General features: G+C 40.4%; 2 protein-coding genes across 8 annotated transcripts in view; one reads left to right on the top strand and one right to left on the bottom strand.

The window, feature by feature from the left end:
- Nucleotides 1–693: 693 nt before the first annotated feature.
- tars3 (threonyl-tRNA synthetase 3) lies at nucleotides 694–16,339 on the bottom strand. 2 transcript variants are annotated; one of them, XM_035999264.1, is made up of 19 exons: nucleotides 15,991–16,339; nucleotides 14,672–14,758; nucleotides 13,814–13,998; nucleotides 13,400–13,523; nucleotides 13,075–13,199; nucleotides 12,644–12,761; nucleotides 12,251–12,315; nucleotides 12,043–12,121; nucleotides 11,723–11,869; nucleotides 10,394–10,492; nucleotides 7,957–8,123; nucleotides 7,700–7,862; nucleotides 7,417–7,554; nucleotides 4,582–4,659; nucleotides 4,390–4,490; nucleotides 4,157–4,261; nucleotides 3,009–3,081; nucleotides 2,765–2,879; nucleotides 694–1,226 (listed from the first exon to the last, which is right to left on the bottom strand). In XM_035999264.1, the coding sequence occupies exons 1-19, from the start codon at nucleotides 16,309–16,311 to the stop codon at nucleotides 1,078–1,080; spliced, it is 2,439 nt and encodes an 812-aa protein (XP_035855157.1). In that variant the 5' UTR covers nucleotides 16,312–16,339; the 3' UTR covers nucleotides 694–1,077. The 2 variants fall into 2 exon arrangements, with proteins under 2 accessions (XP_035855157.1, XP_031137312.1); XM_031281452.2 differs by having other exon boundaries at nucleotides 13,814–14,001; nucleotides 15,991–16,338.
- Nucleotides 16,269–18,908, top strand: part of ulk3 (unc-51 like kinase 3) — an 18,085-nt gene continuing 15,445 nt past the window's right edge. Inside the window, exons 1-2 of one of the 6 annotated variants that reach the window (XM_031281455.2) lie at nucleotides 16,269–16,350; nucleotides 18,062–18,206. In XM_031281455.2, the coding sequence (XP_031137315.1) occupies nucleotides 18,102–18,206 (105 nt within the window). In that variant the 5' untranslated portion in view covers nucleotides 16,269–16,350; nucleotides 18,062–18,101. Of the gene's footprint in view, nucleotides 16,351–17,031; nucleotides 17,334–18,040; nucleotides 18,207–18,908 lie in introns of those variants that run through there. The other 5 variants (XM_031281458.2, XM_031281457.2, XM_031281454.2 and 2 more) reach the window with 5 other exon arrangements.

The raw sequence follows: 18,908 nt of genomic DNA, 5'->3' as shown, positions 1-18,908 counted from the left end.
AGCTGACACCAAACAAACAGTCTTTGGCTGGCTGACATTAATTGCTCATAAACCGTTTGTTACATTCCACCATTCACATGCGTCCTAGCCAAGATTAGATCTAAGCACTTGGCAAATTGACGTTTATAGACCGTCCAGCAAAAAAAAAAAAAAAAATCAACCTCAAAATCTTTACAGTAATTCTTGATAATTAATTGTGATGAGAATAAAGACCAAAATATATGGAAAAGAGTTGTACCCCACTTTCCCATGATCTTTCCCATGACGGTAAACGCAGCAGAACAAGCAGCAGAACTTCCTGCGCTCCACCTACAAACCCTGTCATCTATTTATTATAAACTGTTAACCATTTATTTACGTTTTTCCTGTAATGATGTCACATTTACTTTGGCGTTTACAGGGTGTGAATTCTGTGGACGACACTAACAAACACGAACACTGTCCTTTCATAAGCACCAGGAGCACATTTGTGGGAACAGGAAGTATGGGAGAAATACATTTCACTGTCTGACCTACAGTATGTTCCTGATAGTGATAGGATCTGTCATTACAGGTAGAGACATGCAGCCATCCAAGGATGTGTCAAGCTTGATTGGTTTGTACTCTACAAAATAACCATACTGCTGTTTATCATGACATGTAATTACTGTAAAAACACTCATTTCTGTTGTGAGAGAGTTAAAAAAACAACACTCGCATTCAATAGATTTATTTTATTTCTGGGGTTCCCCACAGAGACATACCTTTGTGAAAAATCAGTGCCAAATTCACATTACCTTCCCATTGTTTCTTTAAATCATGAAGTAACTTCCCTTCAGATAGACTTACATTTGACATCATTTAATACCCACACCAAGTAAGTACACATACTTGTCCCTTTCTACCCTTCACACATGAGCAGTGGGCATGTCAGTTGTTTTGTAGTCCTATTCATCGTTTGCTTACAGAATATCAGCTCATCAGTTCCTCTGTCGGATTTCTGCTCTATGTACTACACTTTCACTGTACCATCTTTGCATGTGCCATCACTTGTCTCTTTTCTGCTCATCTGACTGTGGTGATTGTTCTTGGTCTTGATCAGAACTCCTCCTCCGCGTTTGGACAGCGGCATTGTTTGAGCAGGGTCAGTCGAGCCAGCACCTCGGCCACCGACAGTTCTCCGTGGACTTTGTTGTCCCTCGTGCGCACATTGACGCCGTTAGTCATCTTCTCCTTCTCTCCGACCACTGCCAAGACACAATAAGACACAACAGCTTGACATGGGCCAAGTCACACCACAAACAAATACAGCTACCCTAACACATTCCCCGCTTTGCGGTGCTAAATTCAACAACTGTGGGTGGTTAGCCAGCTTGGAGGTCCACTTGCTTTATAGTCAACCAATTAAGAATCTTTATTTTGACTCATTATTATTGCAATTTTGTGTACCGACAGCCCCAGAGTCTAAAAGCAGCAGTTGTTTTCATGTTTTAGCCTATTTACTACAAATCACATATTCTTTCTGCTGATCATTTTTGAAAACATTTCATTTGTGTTTGGGTTTTTGAACGCTTTAAAAAAATGTCTGTAGTTGGAAATGCAGATGGATTTTCAAAAGTCTGCAGTGCTTCTGTTCTGATGCAACAATAATGTAACTTTAATAAAACTAAAAAGCAGATATGATGAAAAATACATTCTAATTTTTTTTTGTTAGGTTAGCAAAAGTTGTAAATAGTACCTGGTACTTTTTTTGGTGCACAAACCTGCCATTTTTAAAATTGCCAAGCTATCGTGAGTAGTGACTATTCACTCAACCCAGATTTTAAACTAGAATTACCGCCTTGTGGTTACATGCCTCCCCCGACCAGTCAAGTTACAGTTTACGTCCATGTCTGTCCAGACTCATAATGTATGTAGTGAATAATTTGAAGGAATTTAATAAAAAAAGTATTAAGCCTATTTTTTTGTGAAACATGCATGCTACACACACACACACACACACACTCTATACAACACACAGTTTCATGGTGGGCACCCAAGATTTGTGCCACCAATTCAGTATCTGACCAAAACTTTGCTTCTGTTCCGGAGTTATGTCGTTCAATAATGGCCAGAAAAGATGTTTAAGTGAAGTCGACTTTTGACCTTTTGGGTATGAAATGTCATCACTTGATCATTTTATCCTTTTATACATGTAGGGGTGGCAGTAGCTCCGTCTGTAGCGAGGCAGCCCACTTACATTTCTCCATTTGTGCATGAATAGGTCCTGTGTGTATTTCAGGCCAGTGTGTAGTGATTTCTAACAACAGAATGTACATAAAAAGTAATACATTACATTTAAATTTTATTCAAAATTAATTAATGTGTAAAATGTCATAATTCAGGTATGTATACTTGAGTTATGGCCAAAAAATGGGTCACAGTGACACGGACATCCTCAACATAACGCCTCTACGGCTATCACTGGCACGGTGGCATACAAACAGAATTTCTGTGGCAGCCCACAGAAATTCGTTGTATACTTCCCTAAGAAATTGACAAAGTGCAAACATCGTTGTCGACGAAAGGATTCAGCAAGTGTCGCGTTGATGAAGTCACGGCAGTTTAATGTGACGTCGCTATTGCGACTGAGGGGGTACTGCACGCAGTGGAAGTAACAAATTAAATGTACTTTTGAAGTGATTGCAGCCGGCAATCCTGAGAGCAGCAAAATGGGGTGAAAATGTTCAGGAATCAGAGGTAAGTCAGTGCTCCCAATTGCACATAGGGCAGTACATTTTCTCACCAAGAATGAAGTTATATTGGGCCAACTGAGCATTGCGGATTTTCTTGTTTAGAAGACAGCTGGAGTCTAGGTCAGCATCTGCCATGAAACCACCTTCGGTAAACTGCTTACACACCTGACAAGTGGAGGAAAAAAAAACATTTATGGTTCCGCATTATGCAAATCTGAATGCCACAGATAATTATTGTCTGCACTCATATGATTGTAATTAAATGTGGTCAAGATGGGGAAGTGGAAGACCTACCCTCTTCGCATAATCCTCACAGGAAGGGTTGACAGGCACTAACATCACCTGACGTGGAGAGAGCCACAGAGGCCTGTTGGAAGGACGGACAGACTGTAATGAAACTATTTTCACAAAGATATACTGGTGTGATAACTTTACCACCTACATTTCTCCCTGACAAAAAGGAACTACTGGGCATGACATAGAGAGCCTAAGTCACGCCCTTCTACTTCCGGTCCATGGGACCTATCTTTCGAAAAAAAAAAAATATATATATATAAATAAACAGGAGTGAACGGGGAGAGCCAAATTACTTTTTTTATCCCGTTTGAATTGAGCCATGGATTACAAATATGATGTTTGTCAATTTAAAAGATAATTTTTCAACCGAAGAAAGTCTCAGTTTATTGTTAAACTGTTGAAGTATAAGACTGTGAAAATATGTAATTAGAAAGACTACACACTTCAATGTCGCATGGATGACGTCTCACTGAAGCTATGATGTCTGTGTGTATCGTACCGGAACACTTCACTGGATAAAACGCATCAGGTAAGATAACGTTACATGTGTTGTGGAACAGAGCTAAGATAAGCTAGCTAGCGAGCAAGTTGAGCATCAAGCTAGGTGACGTTATTTGTGTGAGACCAGAGATGTAGTTCAACTGAGCGGTTTCACACAAAACTAAGTGGTCATATGACAAACCTACGGCTAACCGAGACTTTCTTCGGTTGAAAGATTATCTTTTAAATTGACGAACATCATATTTGTAATCCATGGCTCAATTCAAACGGGATCAAAAAATAATTTGCCTCTCCCCGTTCACTACCATTCATATTTTTTCCGAAGTAAGGTCCCATGAGGTCCACCGGAAGGGGGAGGGACTTCGCCTCTCTATTGTGGTTAAAATGTTACTAACAATACAGAGCATATAGTTAACATGGCACATTACTTATAACCACCCTAAAAATTGTATTGCAACACAAAATATCTAGAATAATGATGACTGATTTATCTTCTGAAACATTACTGAATACTGAATATGGACTGATCAAAGCATCGTGGGCATCGTGGATTATGTTTTTTTATTTTTATTTTTTTTAATTTAATAAATTGTTTTGTTTTAATTGAAGCTCTTAAATGCAACAGCAACCAGAAAGCACCTCACCATTTGCCTGCATAGTTCTCTGTGAGAATGGCAATCATCCTCTCCACTGAGCCCAAGATGGCACGGTGGATGATGACTGGTCGGGCTTTGTCATCCCCATCCTTCCTGTAAGACATTGCATCAGAGAGAATATTGCGGGTTCCTGTGAAATGTGTGAAACATACTGTATAGCCCTAGGTGCAGTAAAGCACACAACCTCAGCAGTGTCTCAATGTTTTGATTAGGTGACTCACCCCACAAATGTCAGGTTGAAGCGGATAGGCAGCTGGAAGTCCAGCTGAATGGTTGCACACTGGTGGTAACGTCCAATTGCATCTTTGATCTTAATGTCAATCTGTAGCAGCACAGAAAGGAGCACAGGACTTTACACAACTTGAAAAATTGAAATGATCTGGCGTTTGCCAGGGAATATCAAATGTTCTGACCTTAGGTCCATAAAAAGCACCGTCTCCAGGGTTGAGTTTCCATGGCTCCCCAAACTCATTCAGGCTGTTCTCCAGTTGCTGTCAAACATGGGAGTTACATAAACATACACGTTAGATCTAAATAATTAAAAGCAATTACTGTGAAGCAGGTCAAGTCAAACTGCAGTACAAGATTAAGTACAGAACACACAGTTCAGTTTGCACTGCCTGATGCAATTCTGCATTTACATTGTAAGTGATGCCCTTAATAATGTAATTTCCCACTGTGCAACATTCATGATAGAAAATAAGTCAAACAAATGAGCAATTTTTCATTGACAACACACCTCCTACAGAAATTCAAGGAACTTCACAATGACTCACAGATCTGATACTACTCCTGGAGCCTCATCATTTAACCTATTATTCGCCCACCCAGTTGGAATAACAACTTCCAGATTTTTTTATTCTATATAAATTGAAAACAAATTGCAGTTGAAATGGTGTGTCTTAATCAAAGTGCAAAACGTCAGACAAAAAAAACACACATCCCCCCCATTTATCATTTTATTAGTGCAAGATGCCCAAAAGAATGATGGGAACAGAACAAAAAATATAAAAAAAAAAGGGTCAACAGGCGCGCAAGAACCCACAAAAAAAACTAAAACCTCCAGATAAAGCATTTCATCAGTAGGCTACATGCAGTGGGTTGATTTCAATAAGGTTTCTTGAACTACTCCTGAAGGGATTTTATTTTATTACCAGGAGCAATATCTTTTAATAGCCTACATAAATACATTCAGCATATGTGCGTGGCATGCTGGAGAGTGGTGGAAAGTGAATAAATAATTACGCAGCGCTTTTGGACACTGCTGTTCAAGCGAAACTATACAGACATCTCCGGGATCATAATATCGCCAACAACTAATCATTGTTAGTTAAATGTTTCTGTTAAAAACAGGCACTTGATTGCAGGCTCAAAGTGGCGCATATTTTGCACTGCCCTTTCCCCCGCAGCGCTGAAGCCTTTCTTTTATCTCCTGTGAAGTTAATAGCCTGCCTATTACCCTCATTTTAAACTGTTTAGACATGAAGTGAGACGTCGGGTCTTATAGTGCAAGACCTATATGCTTTTTTCTGTATTCAAAGATTAGGGTATTACACATAGTAAGACTATAGGTTACAGATCCAATGGCCTCCATAGCTGTCTTCAAACAGACAAGCGAGCAAGTAGCCTATTATCTGCATTATGCCAAAGGCCATTAAATGAGTTTGATGTCAAAGCTTAAAAAACTATGAAGTAAAACGTCTTTGCATTAAACAATCGAAAAATGTAGGTAGCTTCCCAAGCTGGCTTACAGTCTCGGTGCTGACAGACGTACTACATGCAACAACAACGGCTTTGGTCTCTAAACTTGAGAGATTGAGATAGAGAGTTTTAGTATCAAATTCTAAGGCTCTTTATCAAGGACCATCTCTATACATCAATTACGTCATTTCGCTCCGAGTATCGCAGCTGGACCACAAACTACCAATATCTAAACGTAATCGAGTTGTATTTAAAAGGCCTATTGCTTTAATTTCTAAATTAATGGCTTTGATTTGGCTGGGGTAGCCCATTGGAATTGTAGGTAATGTATAATACTGTCACTTGAGTCAGTATTGCTAAATTGCCAAGGAAACTCAGTCCTAGCCCATTGTCTCTAACCACTAACGTAACGTAGTAGGACGTTCTGTGGATTAACTCGGTGCAGACTCACTATTTCAGATCTGATATATAGGCTTTCAATGTAGACAATGTAGACATAGAAACAGGAACGGAGAAACGGCCGCAGCGAATATTAGTAAAACATTTTTCTTTTCTTTTTTTTTTCTTTTTTAAATCGATCGACCTAATTTTGATATGCTACATCTATACACCAAACCTATAAGCATGTTATTTCAGAAGTGAAATAATGGCTTTTGTTGTGGATTTGCTTTTCACCCTGACTCGAGGAGAGACTTCACTCGCTCGTCCGCTACAGATCCACTCATGACAACGTAGCCGGCTGATTCGTGCTCACTCGAGAACTCACGACTCATGACTCCCACGGTCTGCGAGTCGAGGCGAGCTTGCAATGTTTCGGACTGTCTGCTCGACCTGATTGCATTTTAATATACTACATTTATACACCAAACCTACAGTAGGCCTAGGCTACGTGCAGAACATTGTATGTTATTTCAGAAGTGAAAGAATGGCTTTTGTTGTGGATTTGCTTTTCACCCCGGCTCGAGGAGAGACTTCACTCGCTCTACAGATCCACTCATGACAACGTAGCCGGCTGAAAGGTGTGACTGACTGACTGACTTGAAGACTCATGAGTCATCATGAGTCATCGAGTGAGTCCCGTGGTCTGCGAGCTTGCAATGTTTCCAGCTCTGAGTCTGCGGGTCGGGAAGTTCCTATAACCTGTCTCGGACTGTCTCTCTGCTCACTCAGTTGCTTGAGTTGACTTGTGGAGTTGTGGTTGCCTACGAAATTGTAAGTTATAAAGCTTTTGCCAGCTAAGATGGCTAGGACTAGTAGTAGCTAATGTTGCAAGAGGTTTGTGTGTGGCGCTGTTATCATTTTAGATTGACTTGTAGTAGGACTCAACTGATCCGAGTTAATGATAGAGACTCGCGACTCATGAGTTAATTTAAAGACATGGGTGAAAGATTTGAGTGAGTCATGACTCAAACAGGTTTACACCAAAGCAGGGTCTCATACCTGGAAGACAAAGTCAGATCTTAAGCGGAGTATCAACCAGAGTTCATCTGGTACCTAGATTGAATTTTCTACCATAAATCATCACTGCGATGCACGACGCAGTTTACCTTTTCAGCCTGGTTCCACACGGCGATGTCACCCAGATACTTCTCTGGACGAGTGGAGAGGTACAGCTGGAAGGAGAATCCGAACACATCGTAAACACAGCGGAGGAAGTCCAGACAGCCCTTCATCTCGGACTCGATCTGTAGAGAAAAAAAAAAAAAGAAATGCAGAAGACTCAAAATTTAGGAAATGACTCATAATAAGTTATAACTCGTTTTTTTCTAAACTGCTTTTTACATGTTCAAAGACCTAAAAATTGCCCCGCTTGTAAAACAACGTGGTCACCTGATCCATGGTGCAGAAAATGTGAGCGTCATCCTGCTGGAAACGCCGCACTCTGGTCAGCCCAGTTAGTGTTCCTGACAGCTCATTTCTGTGGAGTACCCCGAAATCTGCCAGCCTCAGAGGAAGCTCCCTCCACGAGCGAGGCCTGTGGCTGAACATCAGACTACAGGACAACCAGGGGAGCAGGAAATCAAATGACTCTGACACACTTTTAAATACTGTATGTACAGTTTGATTTACAACAATAGTAAACAGACCAGTGTCCGGGGCAGTTCATGGGCTTGAGTGCAAAGATGTCGTCTTCCACGGGGAAGGAGAACATGTTTTCGCTGTAGTGTTGCCAGTGGCCAGATGTCTCCCACAGTTTGCTGTTATAGATGTTGGGGGAGGCTACTTCCTGAAAGCCTCTTCTCCAGTACTCATCCTAGAAAAACAACAAAACATAAACAAGCTCCACTCGCCAGATGGACTGCACAGGTTTTTTTTTTTTTTTTTTTTAAAATCATGACTTCTGGCCCGGCTCTCCAACTACTGCAATGGAAATCTGATCCTGTGGGTGTTTGTTTTCCTTAAGAAAAACATTTTAATGTCCAGTTGAGCTGTTTAGCAGTCACCAGTAGAAAACTGTTGTTACTGGAAGGATTTCAACCATGAATATGTGGAACTGTGAATATGAAACAGGAAGGAGCTTAAAAAAAATATCATGCATGCATGCTCAAGACGTGATAATGATCTTGCACCGTTTCTGTGCAATGTATGTGAGGTCTCCTTGGCTTGGTCCGGTGTGTTGGCGTGTGCTGTGAAAGTTTTCAAGATGTCAACACATCTTTGCAGATACGTCACAGAGACAAGTTCCTGTACAGTCACACTAAAGTTTGCTCAACTTTGGTCTGCTCTTAACTGAAATGTGGCAATTTGGTGGCTTTCCAAACACTAGTAATTTGTCTTTAAACTAGTCTCGCATTGCCAGACCTTCCTCCACAGCGCTGCGGAGGAAGGTCTGGCTAGTCCACACAGCATTCCTGGATAGGAGAACGTGCTCTGGTTTGTTGGCATTTCTTTAAACAGATCACAATTGTCTTGGGTGGCGCTGAGCGCTGAACGCAATAACGGTTCCTCGTTTTGGTGGAACGTGCTTGTTCAAAGGTTGTTTTAGTCGTGCAACAGAAAACTCAGATTGGACAGATGGTCTAGCTACCCTGCAGAGATCTGAGGAGCAGTTAACCATAGTTCTCATGAATCCACTGGAGTTTAAAATGCCAACATAAAGAAAGCGGAAGGTGAGGGACATCCGGCAGCTCTTCCGGCGGCACCAGAGCAATCCCCTGAATGAACCGTCGTCGATATAGACTATCTTTAAACTAAACAAGAAAAATTACCTGAAGATTGCTTTGCTGCTGACAAGCTCATTGTGACCACAATTTGAAAATCTTGAAAAAAATTTTGGGTCGGACACAAATCTGACTTCAGTTTGTCACATTATGTGATGCTCGACTGAAAAACTCACGGCGTAATTCAGACTTTATACAGCAGTCAGGACTGGCCAGAGCTTTTCTGGGGCTCGGAGCAAAATTTAAACTGACTGAGCGAAACTAAAATATTCAGGTCACTATTGCACTCACAGCTTATCTTCCAGCTCCTTGGTGATTGCATGTTTTGCAAAAGTTAAGAGTTAGTGGGCTGCATGTCAATGAGCTGGAAACCACTGCAAGTTAAGCATATCCTGAGCCTCGTGGAGTAGGGTCGAGAGTGGTTTTAAGCCTTTTTGTGTTTCAGCATCTTTGGAGTGCCTCTTGAAAACGATAAACACACTTTTAATGATGTTTGTGGATTTTGTATAAATTGTTGTTCAGTGATCCTAACAGAATGTCTTTAATTGAGATCCCAAAATAAATATTTAACCAAAGCTTATTATGATAAAGACATGTTTTGCTGCATCACTAAAAAAAAAAAAAAAAAAAGCTTGCTATGTTGAGGTGAAAAAAAATATTTTGTAACAATTTGAAAACAACATAATGAACACATTGCCTCTTGAGCATCCTGGAGGATGTAAAACATACAATTATACATCATTCACGTCTTTCTAAGCTGTACTTACTCATTTTGGCTATAGTAATGAGATAATATATGCAAATGAATATTATTTTAATCTTTTTTTTTTTCAATGTTTAAACAGAAACTCTATTAAAAGATTGGAATAATCTGTGGAAATAAGATCAATTTCTTTACTTGGTTTGTTTAAACATGCCCTGTCTGCTCACTTTAAGATAAACTGCCTCTGTTATTAAAGATGCATGCTATTTTTATATCTACTGTTCATAATTAATGTTTATATTTGACTGTAGTTAGAAATTCACTCATACTCTACGGTTTACTTATTTACTTACTATTGGCCATCTTGGCCTTTTGGTGGTTGTAATGTATTGATGAACATATGCAGGTGTTGTTTTTGTTTGTTGTGTTTGTTTTTTGTTTTGTTCAGATTTTTCACTTCTCTGTCGTTATGTAATTATTGTTATAAGTTGGGAGCCCCTCGAAAACGAGATGATACATCTCAAGGGGTTTATCCTAATAAACAAATTTGAAAAAGAAGGGGGTCTTTATCTGAAGGCCTTCGTAGTTTGGAATGAAACTTGACAAATATAGTGTAAATAAAAGAGGCACTGGTCGGCGTTGGGTCGCCACCACTCCTACCCTGATGAACTCGGTGAGTGTATTGTAGATGTAGGCTCCGCGTGGCATGAAGAAACAACTGCCAGGGCTGAGATCATGGAAGAAGAACAGCTCCTGATCCTATGAAGCAGATAAAGAAGACTTTTTAATGACTACACATATTCGTATTAACTGCAGATACAGCCAGGAAGAAACACCTCCTTACACAGTAGGGGATTTATCCAATCATTACATAGCAGACTGACTGCTGAAGAAAAAAAAAAAAAAAGGTCAATGGACTCAGAGTTAAGGAACCAGGGAGCCCTGCTAGCTGGAAAGCAGGACAAACAGCTGTTATCTTATTCACTTCCCCCCATTTTAAAGACTAAAAGACATTAGTATAAACAGTGTCAGCAGGTCCTGGGATTTCCGTAATTACCCTGTGACGGTAAACCGCATTCATTTCAACAGCATCGATACAAATAGTCTCCTTGTACGTGACTTTATAACAGCCCTCACCTCACCTCTTTGCATCTTTACATCCCATCGTAGTTATGGCTACGAAACAGAATTTCTCCAAACAAATAAGCATGGTTTTAACAGTAATCTTGCTTTATGAAACACCCCTCTGGAGATATGTTTTAAACTGGCGAGGTACAACATGTTTGATCAATTTTATTAAATCGATGTGAGAGACAGACGCAAATCACTGCTGATGCACCTGATGGGATTTTTTTTTACCATTAGGTACTACAGTGTTTCAAAACGGGCTTTCATGACCCACTATGCAAATGATAAAAGTCAGCTTAGGATCATGCCACAGGGAACCATCTTTAAAACAACATGTTACTTTTGTCACCTCCCTCCAACTGGCTTCTACAGCAATATCTTGACTCTGGGGTGTAATATGGATCTGTGTTGTTATCAGTGCTGATTAAGGTGCTGGCGTCTGTGTCTCTGAGGCTGGGAAACCAGCTGGGGTGCTCAGATGACTCACAGTGCTCCCAAATGTGCCAATATGAGGAAACACAGCGCCCTCAGCCGGTATAAAGCAGCAATGATGAGCAACGGTTTGACCATTCCTAACCTCTGCGTAATGTTGTATTTTGTTTGTATATTGTTGCATGCATCTTTACAGTTAATGTTTCCCTGGAAACTGTGATCCAGGTTCGTTTCAGGGTTTCACCACATCCATAAAACCACAAACAGACTCTCATGAGGAAAAACTCCTAAAGAGACCTCAAAGGAGATGCGTCAGCCATCATATTATACAATTAAGAATCAAAATTCACTCTGAACTGGATTTCAGTCGGCAGTTTTAGGCCACAGCCAGCTGGGTGGGCTTGTACTTGACTGCCTACAGTGACTCACTTTGCCAATCTTGCGATGGTCTCGATTCTTGGCCTCCTCCTGGAAACGTTCCCACTCCTTCAGCATCTTTGAGTCTGGGAAGGAAATCCCATAGATCCTCTGTAAAGTCTCCATGTCAGAGCGGCCCTCCCAGTAGGTTGAAGAGTTCTGATGACAGAGGTAGAAAAGAGAAATATTTACACGTTAGCACAACATTACAGACGATAAAGGAGCTATAAACTGGACAAACTAAGTTGAAAGATGACAACATTTGAAAAAAAAATTATCTGGAGAACAGCATTCATTGGTTTGGGGCTTGTGGATTTTGGACTTCCACATACCTTGTAGATCTTCATGGCCTTGATCTTGCCTGTATGTCTGACATGGGGACCTCTGCACAAGTCAATCAAGGGCCCACATCTAATCAGGATTCATAAATTACAGTTTAGTACAGTTTGCTTTAAAACGACCCAAAAATAACTGGCACATCCTCGGCGAAATAAAAAAGATCCAGTTCATAATTCTTCTTCTTTCTAATAAGCAACATACCTGTAGACTGTAGTAGTGGGGGTGCTGACTTTCTCATTCAGAATGCGGCACTTGAATTTGTTGTACTGAAAGATACAAACACCTTGGGTTAGTTAAAAGTTATCCTGGGCAGAGGAATAATCCATGCACGCATGCAGAAAACCAAATGTGCCAAATTCCATACATGCAAATAATAACAATACAACTAGGCAAGACTGTATAAACCAGGCTTGGTCAGTTTATGGCTAGTGAACATTTTACTCATCAGTTCATGAAACAGTTGCAACAAAAGGACAATTAGCCCCTCACATATTTCCAGTTTTGAACTTTACAAAAACTGGACAACAAATATGCCTTCATTAAATCTTAATTCACACAAGCAGAGTATCTCAGCAGAAGGCTGTGCTCTCTCACCTTAAACATCTTCAACAGAGTCTCCTTGCTGATCTCAAGCCTCTCAAATGGCTGTTTTTCCTTCACCACAGCCTTACACAAAGTCTCCAGATCCCCAAATTCAGTGCTGGACACTCCCCTGGAAACAGCAAACATGGTCAGTGCTGTTCTGACAAGTATCATGATGTTTCTGTAGTTGCCCAATAGTTTTTGACATAGCGAATGATCGTGTTTCACTTTTTAAAAAAGGAAAAGACAGTCTCTCTCAAAGAAAGCAAAACCATCAACAACTAATTTGCAAAGCAGGGAATCAATGATAAATACTGGAATGTATCAACTTTTTTAAGACTAGAATCCATGTCTGAATATTACAATATTCCAGATGAATTAAAATAGATATGAAAATTTGGCCACAGCAGAGAAAACACTGATAGTGAAAAACACTTGCTTACTTCTGTCCATCCAGGAACATGTCATAATAGAAACCATTCTCAATGGGGGGTCCATAACACAAACATCCTCCATAAAAGTGCTCCATTGCCTCCCCCAAAATGTGGGCACTGGAGTGCCAATACACCTAGGACACAAGGTGGTGATGTATATACATTAATTCTTGACAAAAAAGAACAATGAATTCAATGACTATAGCAAATCAAAAGATTGGCAGATCACAGATATTGGTGTACAACAAAATACATCTGAGGTTTTCCTCTGTAGCCACTAGCCATGTATTGAAATGGGTTTTCAATAATCAGTTTAAAAGTTTGATGTACTCACAGCCTGAGCATCCTCATTGTCAAAGCGCAAAATCTCAAGAGAGCAGTCCCGCTCGAGTGGTCTGTCCAGGTCCCAAAGCTCCCCATTCACCCGAGAAATCACAGCGTTGTCAGCCAGGCCCTGGCTGAAAGATCAAGTGCAAGATAATTGCCTCAGAAATGCCAAATTTTGAAAGTGTCCAATTTGGACTTATTGAAATGTGAGTTATTTCCATCGTTGACTGAATGAAAAGGACAATTAAGAACAATATTGGGGAAAAAGTCAAGTGGGAAACAGAGAGTCGATTCTCCCTCTAAGACGTCTGCTTCAGACAATTTAGTGTTTTATTGGTAAATAAATAATGATTTGATCATACTGGCAGCAATACATTGAAGATACAAAATAGTGGATCTGGCCAGCTGTTTCAATACTAACCTGATATCACAAGCCAACTGGTATGGTGTGGTGACCCAAGCTTTGCCCGCCACCTTACGTCCGTCTGGCAACTCCACGGTAATGGGCTTGCTGTCAGCAGCTCTCTTTGCCAGCAGGGAATCACTCTCCCTCTTCAGCTCCTCGTAGAGGCTGAGACGCTCAGCAACGTATCCAGGCAACGACTTCTGCTACAGTGGAAAATATTTTTAAAAAAGCAACCAAAGTCAAGAAATTGCTTTACTTTTGTATATACAGTTAGGAAAAAAATTAAAGCATCACCAGAGCTTTGCATGTTGTTTTGTCATACAAACCATCAGAGTATTAAAGGTGCAGTAGGTAAGACTTATAAAATTAACTTTCTGTCATATTTGCTGAAACTGACCCTATGTTCCAGTAGAACTACAAGCAGGTAATTTAGAAAAACTCTGGCTCCTCTGGCAACACCTACAGCCTGTAGTGCAATTTGCAAAAATCCACAGCTCCCTCTTCAGATGCACCAATCAGGGCCAGGGGGGGTGTCTAACTGTGTGTCGATCACTGCTCATGCACACGCATTCATTCTCCCTTGTAGGGGGAGGGGCTTAGGAGACTGTTTTGGGCTTTAGCAGAAAAGGGGGGAAGGACGGAGAAGTTGTTGATATTCAAATGTTTTGGCCAAGTCCTGGATCTTCCCAATCCTACCTACAGCACCTTTAATAGTTCACTGTTCAAGTTGTGTGAAAGGCAGTGGCTATGGTGAAAACATTCTTTGTTGTCCATGATAACTTGAAATTGTGTACGTTGTTGTTTCTGTTGAGTGAACAGAGGGAGCAGGATAATGCCCTTTAAAACTTTTTTTAAAATATGAATAATAATCACCTCTTTCACAGCTCCGTTTCCTTGTCCTTTATCCTGCTTCTTCTCCTTCTTGTTTTTGTCACCTGGTTTGGTATCCGGGGTTGCCACCTGTCCACAAACAGAGGCGTGTGTGCGTCTTTTGACTTACAATAAGCTTACATCGCTAATGTGTCTGAGTCACATTATTAGCCTGTTACTAATGTCATTGAACATGTTCAGTATTTTAAGCGTGCACACACTGTGACACTGAGTGGGTCAGCTATTTATGGAAATGGGGTGTAACGTTAGTATAGTTTGTCATTTGGCTTCACTGGGCACAGGCCCATTACTCATAATAACCGTGTCGCAATAGTAGGTGCTACTACTCACCCTCTCATCATATTACGAATTTAAACTGGGTAATTTGTTCTGTCACAGTCTTTATTATACCTTATTTTGGTACACGTGCAGTTTAGTGTCCCAAATTCCCCATAGCCTACAATATCCTTAACCCTTGTGTTGTCTTCACCATCGTCCGTGAACCTGTCATTCTGGGTCAAAATTGAAAAATGCACTTTTTTTTTAACTTTTTCTGACATTTGTGTCACTTTTTCTATGCTTTTGGCGCTAAGTTTTTGTCCCTCTTTTCAACGCTTTTGTTATTCATGGTAAATAACCCTATTTTTAATAACATTATACCTAATTTTTGAGTTAGAAAAAAAAAGCAGAAATTATAAATTATTTGGACTAATAGAATAATTATCAGATCAGAGGATGTTGATTAAATCACAGACTGGTTTATGTCAAAGTTTTGGTCAGGATGCGGTTTTGAAACTATTTCAAATGCTATGAAATTAAATAAAACAACAAAAAATTCAATGGAAGTAATCATTAATCTTACCTGTGAAGAACATGGGAGCATGGATGTATATGTTGTATAGGTTCCATACAATGTACATGCATGCATCCATGTTATTTTAGGGCAATTTGGTTGAAAGAAACCCATATTTCTGATATAAAAAACTTTGAAAACGGGTCAAATTTGACCCGAGGACAACACAAGGGTTAATTATGATGAACCCGCTAAACCACCTAAAATTCCCAATACAATGTCCTTAATTATGAACCTGCTAAACCAACTGTGCTGTCTAACAGGTGTTTTATAGTTTAGTTTCATAGTATAGTATCTTTTGGGGTCTTTTTTGGGCATTTTAGGCCATCATTTCCTCAGGACAGATGAAGACACGAAAGGGGAGAGAGAGAGAGGGGGAATGACATGCAGCAAAGGGCCGCAGGTCGGAGTCGAACCCGCGGCCGCTGCTCTACCAACTGAGCTAACCCGGCCAGTGCCACTATTATACCTTTTTATTAGCTCGGTTGTTCGTCTGCTCCTCTTTGCTGTGGTTTTTCTCCGGAGCTTTGCCACACTTCACTCCTTGTTGTTTCTTTCCCTGCGTCTCCTCCTGCTCCAGCTCCGCCCGCAGAGCCCGTCGGAGATGCAGCAGCCGGTAATTCAGCTTCTCATTTTCGGTCCGCAGGCTCTCCACTTCTGGGGAGACCGCCGCAGCACCGACGGCATCCAGACCTCGACTCAATCCATCCCGGAGAGTGGAGATCTCTTTGGAGAGGAGCCGAATTTGCTCCTCCTGGGCGGACAAACGTGCGGCCAAGCACTCCGCCATCTTTAAATGACTACCGTCCACACTGACAGCTAACTTCCGGTGAGTTTTCATTAATTCTTTTTATTGCACATTCAAAAAGGCACGTCATGTTTGAGAGAATATTACAACAAGCAAAAAACAACCGAGCGAGCGATATCAATAGCAAACAAAATAAAATAAGACATCGATAAAAAAGAAGAAAAACACAATTGGTCAGGAATTAGGACACTTTACATCTTTTTGTATAGTGTTTCCATATAAAATAGTTTGCCAAAATAATGACATTTTTAAAAAGCATCCCAAAAGCTCTTTAAAAACGTATGTTCCATAGTTTCAGTGTCTCCGAAAGCACAAACGTCCAAATGAGTTCGTTAAAGTTTAACCATTGGGTAAATCTCGTTCATCATTTGAAATTGAACTTATTTAGCCTTAATTAGTTCTATAACTAGCTATAGTACTGTAAATCCTATACAAAAGTGTATTATTGTAATGTGTGTTCCTCTTCAAGGGTGATGGGGAAAATTTACGAATCCTACTATGGCCACGCCAAGACCCGCCCTTTAATAGCATTCACACACTACTATTGGCCAGGCGTCCATGCTTACGCAAGTTAACGTAACCCCTGCCTAACCTCAACCAATCGAGCTGCTTCGTGGGGCATGGCCATAGTAGGATAGCTGATGGGAAACGGGAAAGTGAGGATTGTACTTCCGGTGAAGGTTTAAAAAATAAATAAAATCGCTATCTATGGCTAAGCAAGCAACCAGAATAAAAATCCACTTAACTGAACATCAAATAATATGAATTCGCTATTTTAAAAACAGAAACTTATGATTTATTTATTTTTAGATGGATCTTTCAAATATTTTTGCCGAATAGATAGCTAGTATTTTGCAGTAATGGAGTACCGACGCTAGGAGACAGTAATACATTTAGCTAAGTCAGCAGACCACTGCAGTACAGCCGACTGTGAAACAGCGGTCAGCAATGTAACGTTAAACATTGACTTTCCGTTCATGTGACGTGGATCTGTTAGCCTACAGGTAAGTGTCAGCTATTTGCATCTATTTTAAAATCCTAATTCTGTTTTATTGCTTTGCTGACGGTTGACTGACACTAGCTACACCTGTGCATTGCCAGCAGCACAGCAAGTGCTACGTTAGCTAGCTAGAACTTGTAACGCTAGCTAGCTCCCAAACTGATGTTTAGTTCAATCAGTTTCCTTAGTTATTAGGGAGACAAATGCATACCAGAATACGGCTTAGACATTAACGAGCCTGTCTGAAATTCGGCGTGTAATCGGGATACGTGAGCGCCAGTAACAAAGTCACTTGTTTAATACTTCAAACATCATAGGAGCCGCACCTAAAGTTACATCGAAAAGCATTAAACTCTGTAAATAATCGACACAGTGGTGAAATGATTAATGTAACTGTTTTAGAGTAGAATGGTGTAGATGGACACTAGAAGGTCCATGCACGTTACTCCTGTTAAAAAGCATCCCCTTCTTGTACAAGACCATAGATACGTAAAAATATATATGGTGCAAGACGAGGAACCCTTAGTGTCCCACCAGGTCAAAGGCATCAATATTCAGCTGCAGCTAGCACAACGTGTGTGTGTGTGTGTGTGTGTGTGTGTGTGTGTGTGTGTGTGTGTGTGTGTGTGTGTGTGTGTGAGTGTGTGTGAGTGTGTGTGAGTGTGTGTGAGTGTGTGTGAGTGTGTTATAAATAGCATATATAGCATATAGCATATTGATCTTACATTCCAGCCCAGACCTGCTAAGGAAATCTGATGTTTCTGTCATTAGCATGGCTTCAAACTCCAGCTTTGCTCCTCCAAAACTGTCCGACTTCATCCTCACAGAGCGGCTGGGCAGTGGTACCTATGCTACCGTCTACAAAGCCTACAGAAAGGTGAGTTTGCGGAGGTCTCGGGCTAAATGTCCAAACATGTTTCATGTCATGTTTCTATTTGATCTCAAGGTTTGTGAGTGAGGTTCCCTGTGTACACTTTACTTTGCTTACCATACTTAATAAACTATAATGTAGCAATGAATGTGAAAGATATTAGCCATTATTAAATGTGCTTACTACACTCCACAATTTGCATGCTATAGTCAACTCTGTAAATGAATGGCATACACAGTGGTGAAGTAACCGTTTTAAAGCATCACTATTCTGTATTTATTTGCTATAAATAGCATATTGATCTTGCATTCTGGCCCAAAGTCAATGTGGCATTGACAGTCACCACTGAACGACACTGGTATTATAAGTTCAGTCTAGTTCAGAGATGTTCAACAGGGGGTCCTCAGAGTAAGTGCAGAGGGGGGGGGGACGCCAAATTATGTCTAAAATGTTTTTGAAAGTTTCTTTTTTCAAAAATTCAAATGTCTGAAAATATATAGTAATATGAATCCAACTTATTAGCAAAGATAAATTGGCCTATTTGTGAAAAACAAACCCATTTGCACATTGCAGATAAGCTTACTATGTGTAAGGTAGCCATATGGGAGCCATACAGTTAAGCTTAAGTATTCACTGTGCCTTCCACATGTATGTTTAACATTAAAACATGATGTATAAAATAATATATAACCATTCATTTTCATCCAT

Source organism: Sander lucioperca, chromosome 3 (assembly GCF_008315115.2).
Source record: "Sander lucioperca isolate FBNREF2018 chromosome 3, SLUC_FBN_1.2, whole genome shotgun sequence".
NCBI classification, from domain to species: domain Eukaryota; kingdom Metazoa; phylum Chordata; class Actinopteri; order Perciformes; family Percidae; genus Sander; species Sander lucioperca.
This window is presented reverse-complemented; position numbering and strand designations above follow the sequence as displayed.

Coding starts and splice junctions, on each gene's coding strand:
- tars3 (XM_031281452.2), bottom strand. CDS start 16,311: ATGGCGGAGTGCTTGGCCGCACGTTTGTCCGCCCAGGAGGAGCAAATT. Junction 12,122..12,250: donor CCCACTACTACAGTCTACAG/GTATGTTGCTTA, acceptor AATCCTGATTAG/ATGTGGGCCCTTGATTGACT. Junction 4,262..4,389: donor TTCAACCTGACATTTGTGGG/GTGAGTCACCTA, acceptor AATGTCTTACAG/GAAGGATGGGGATGACAAAG.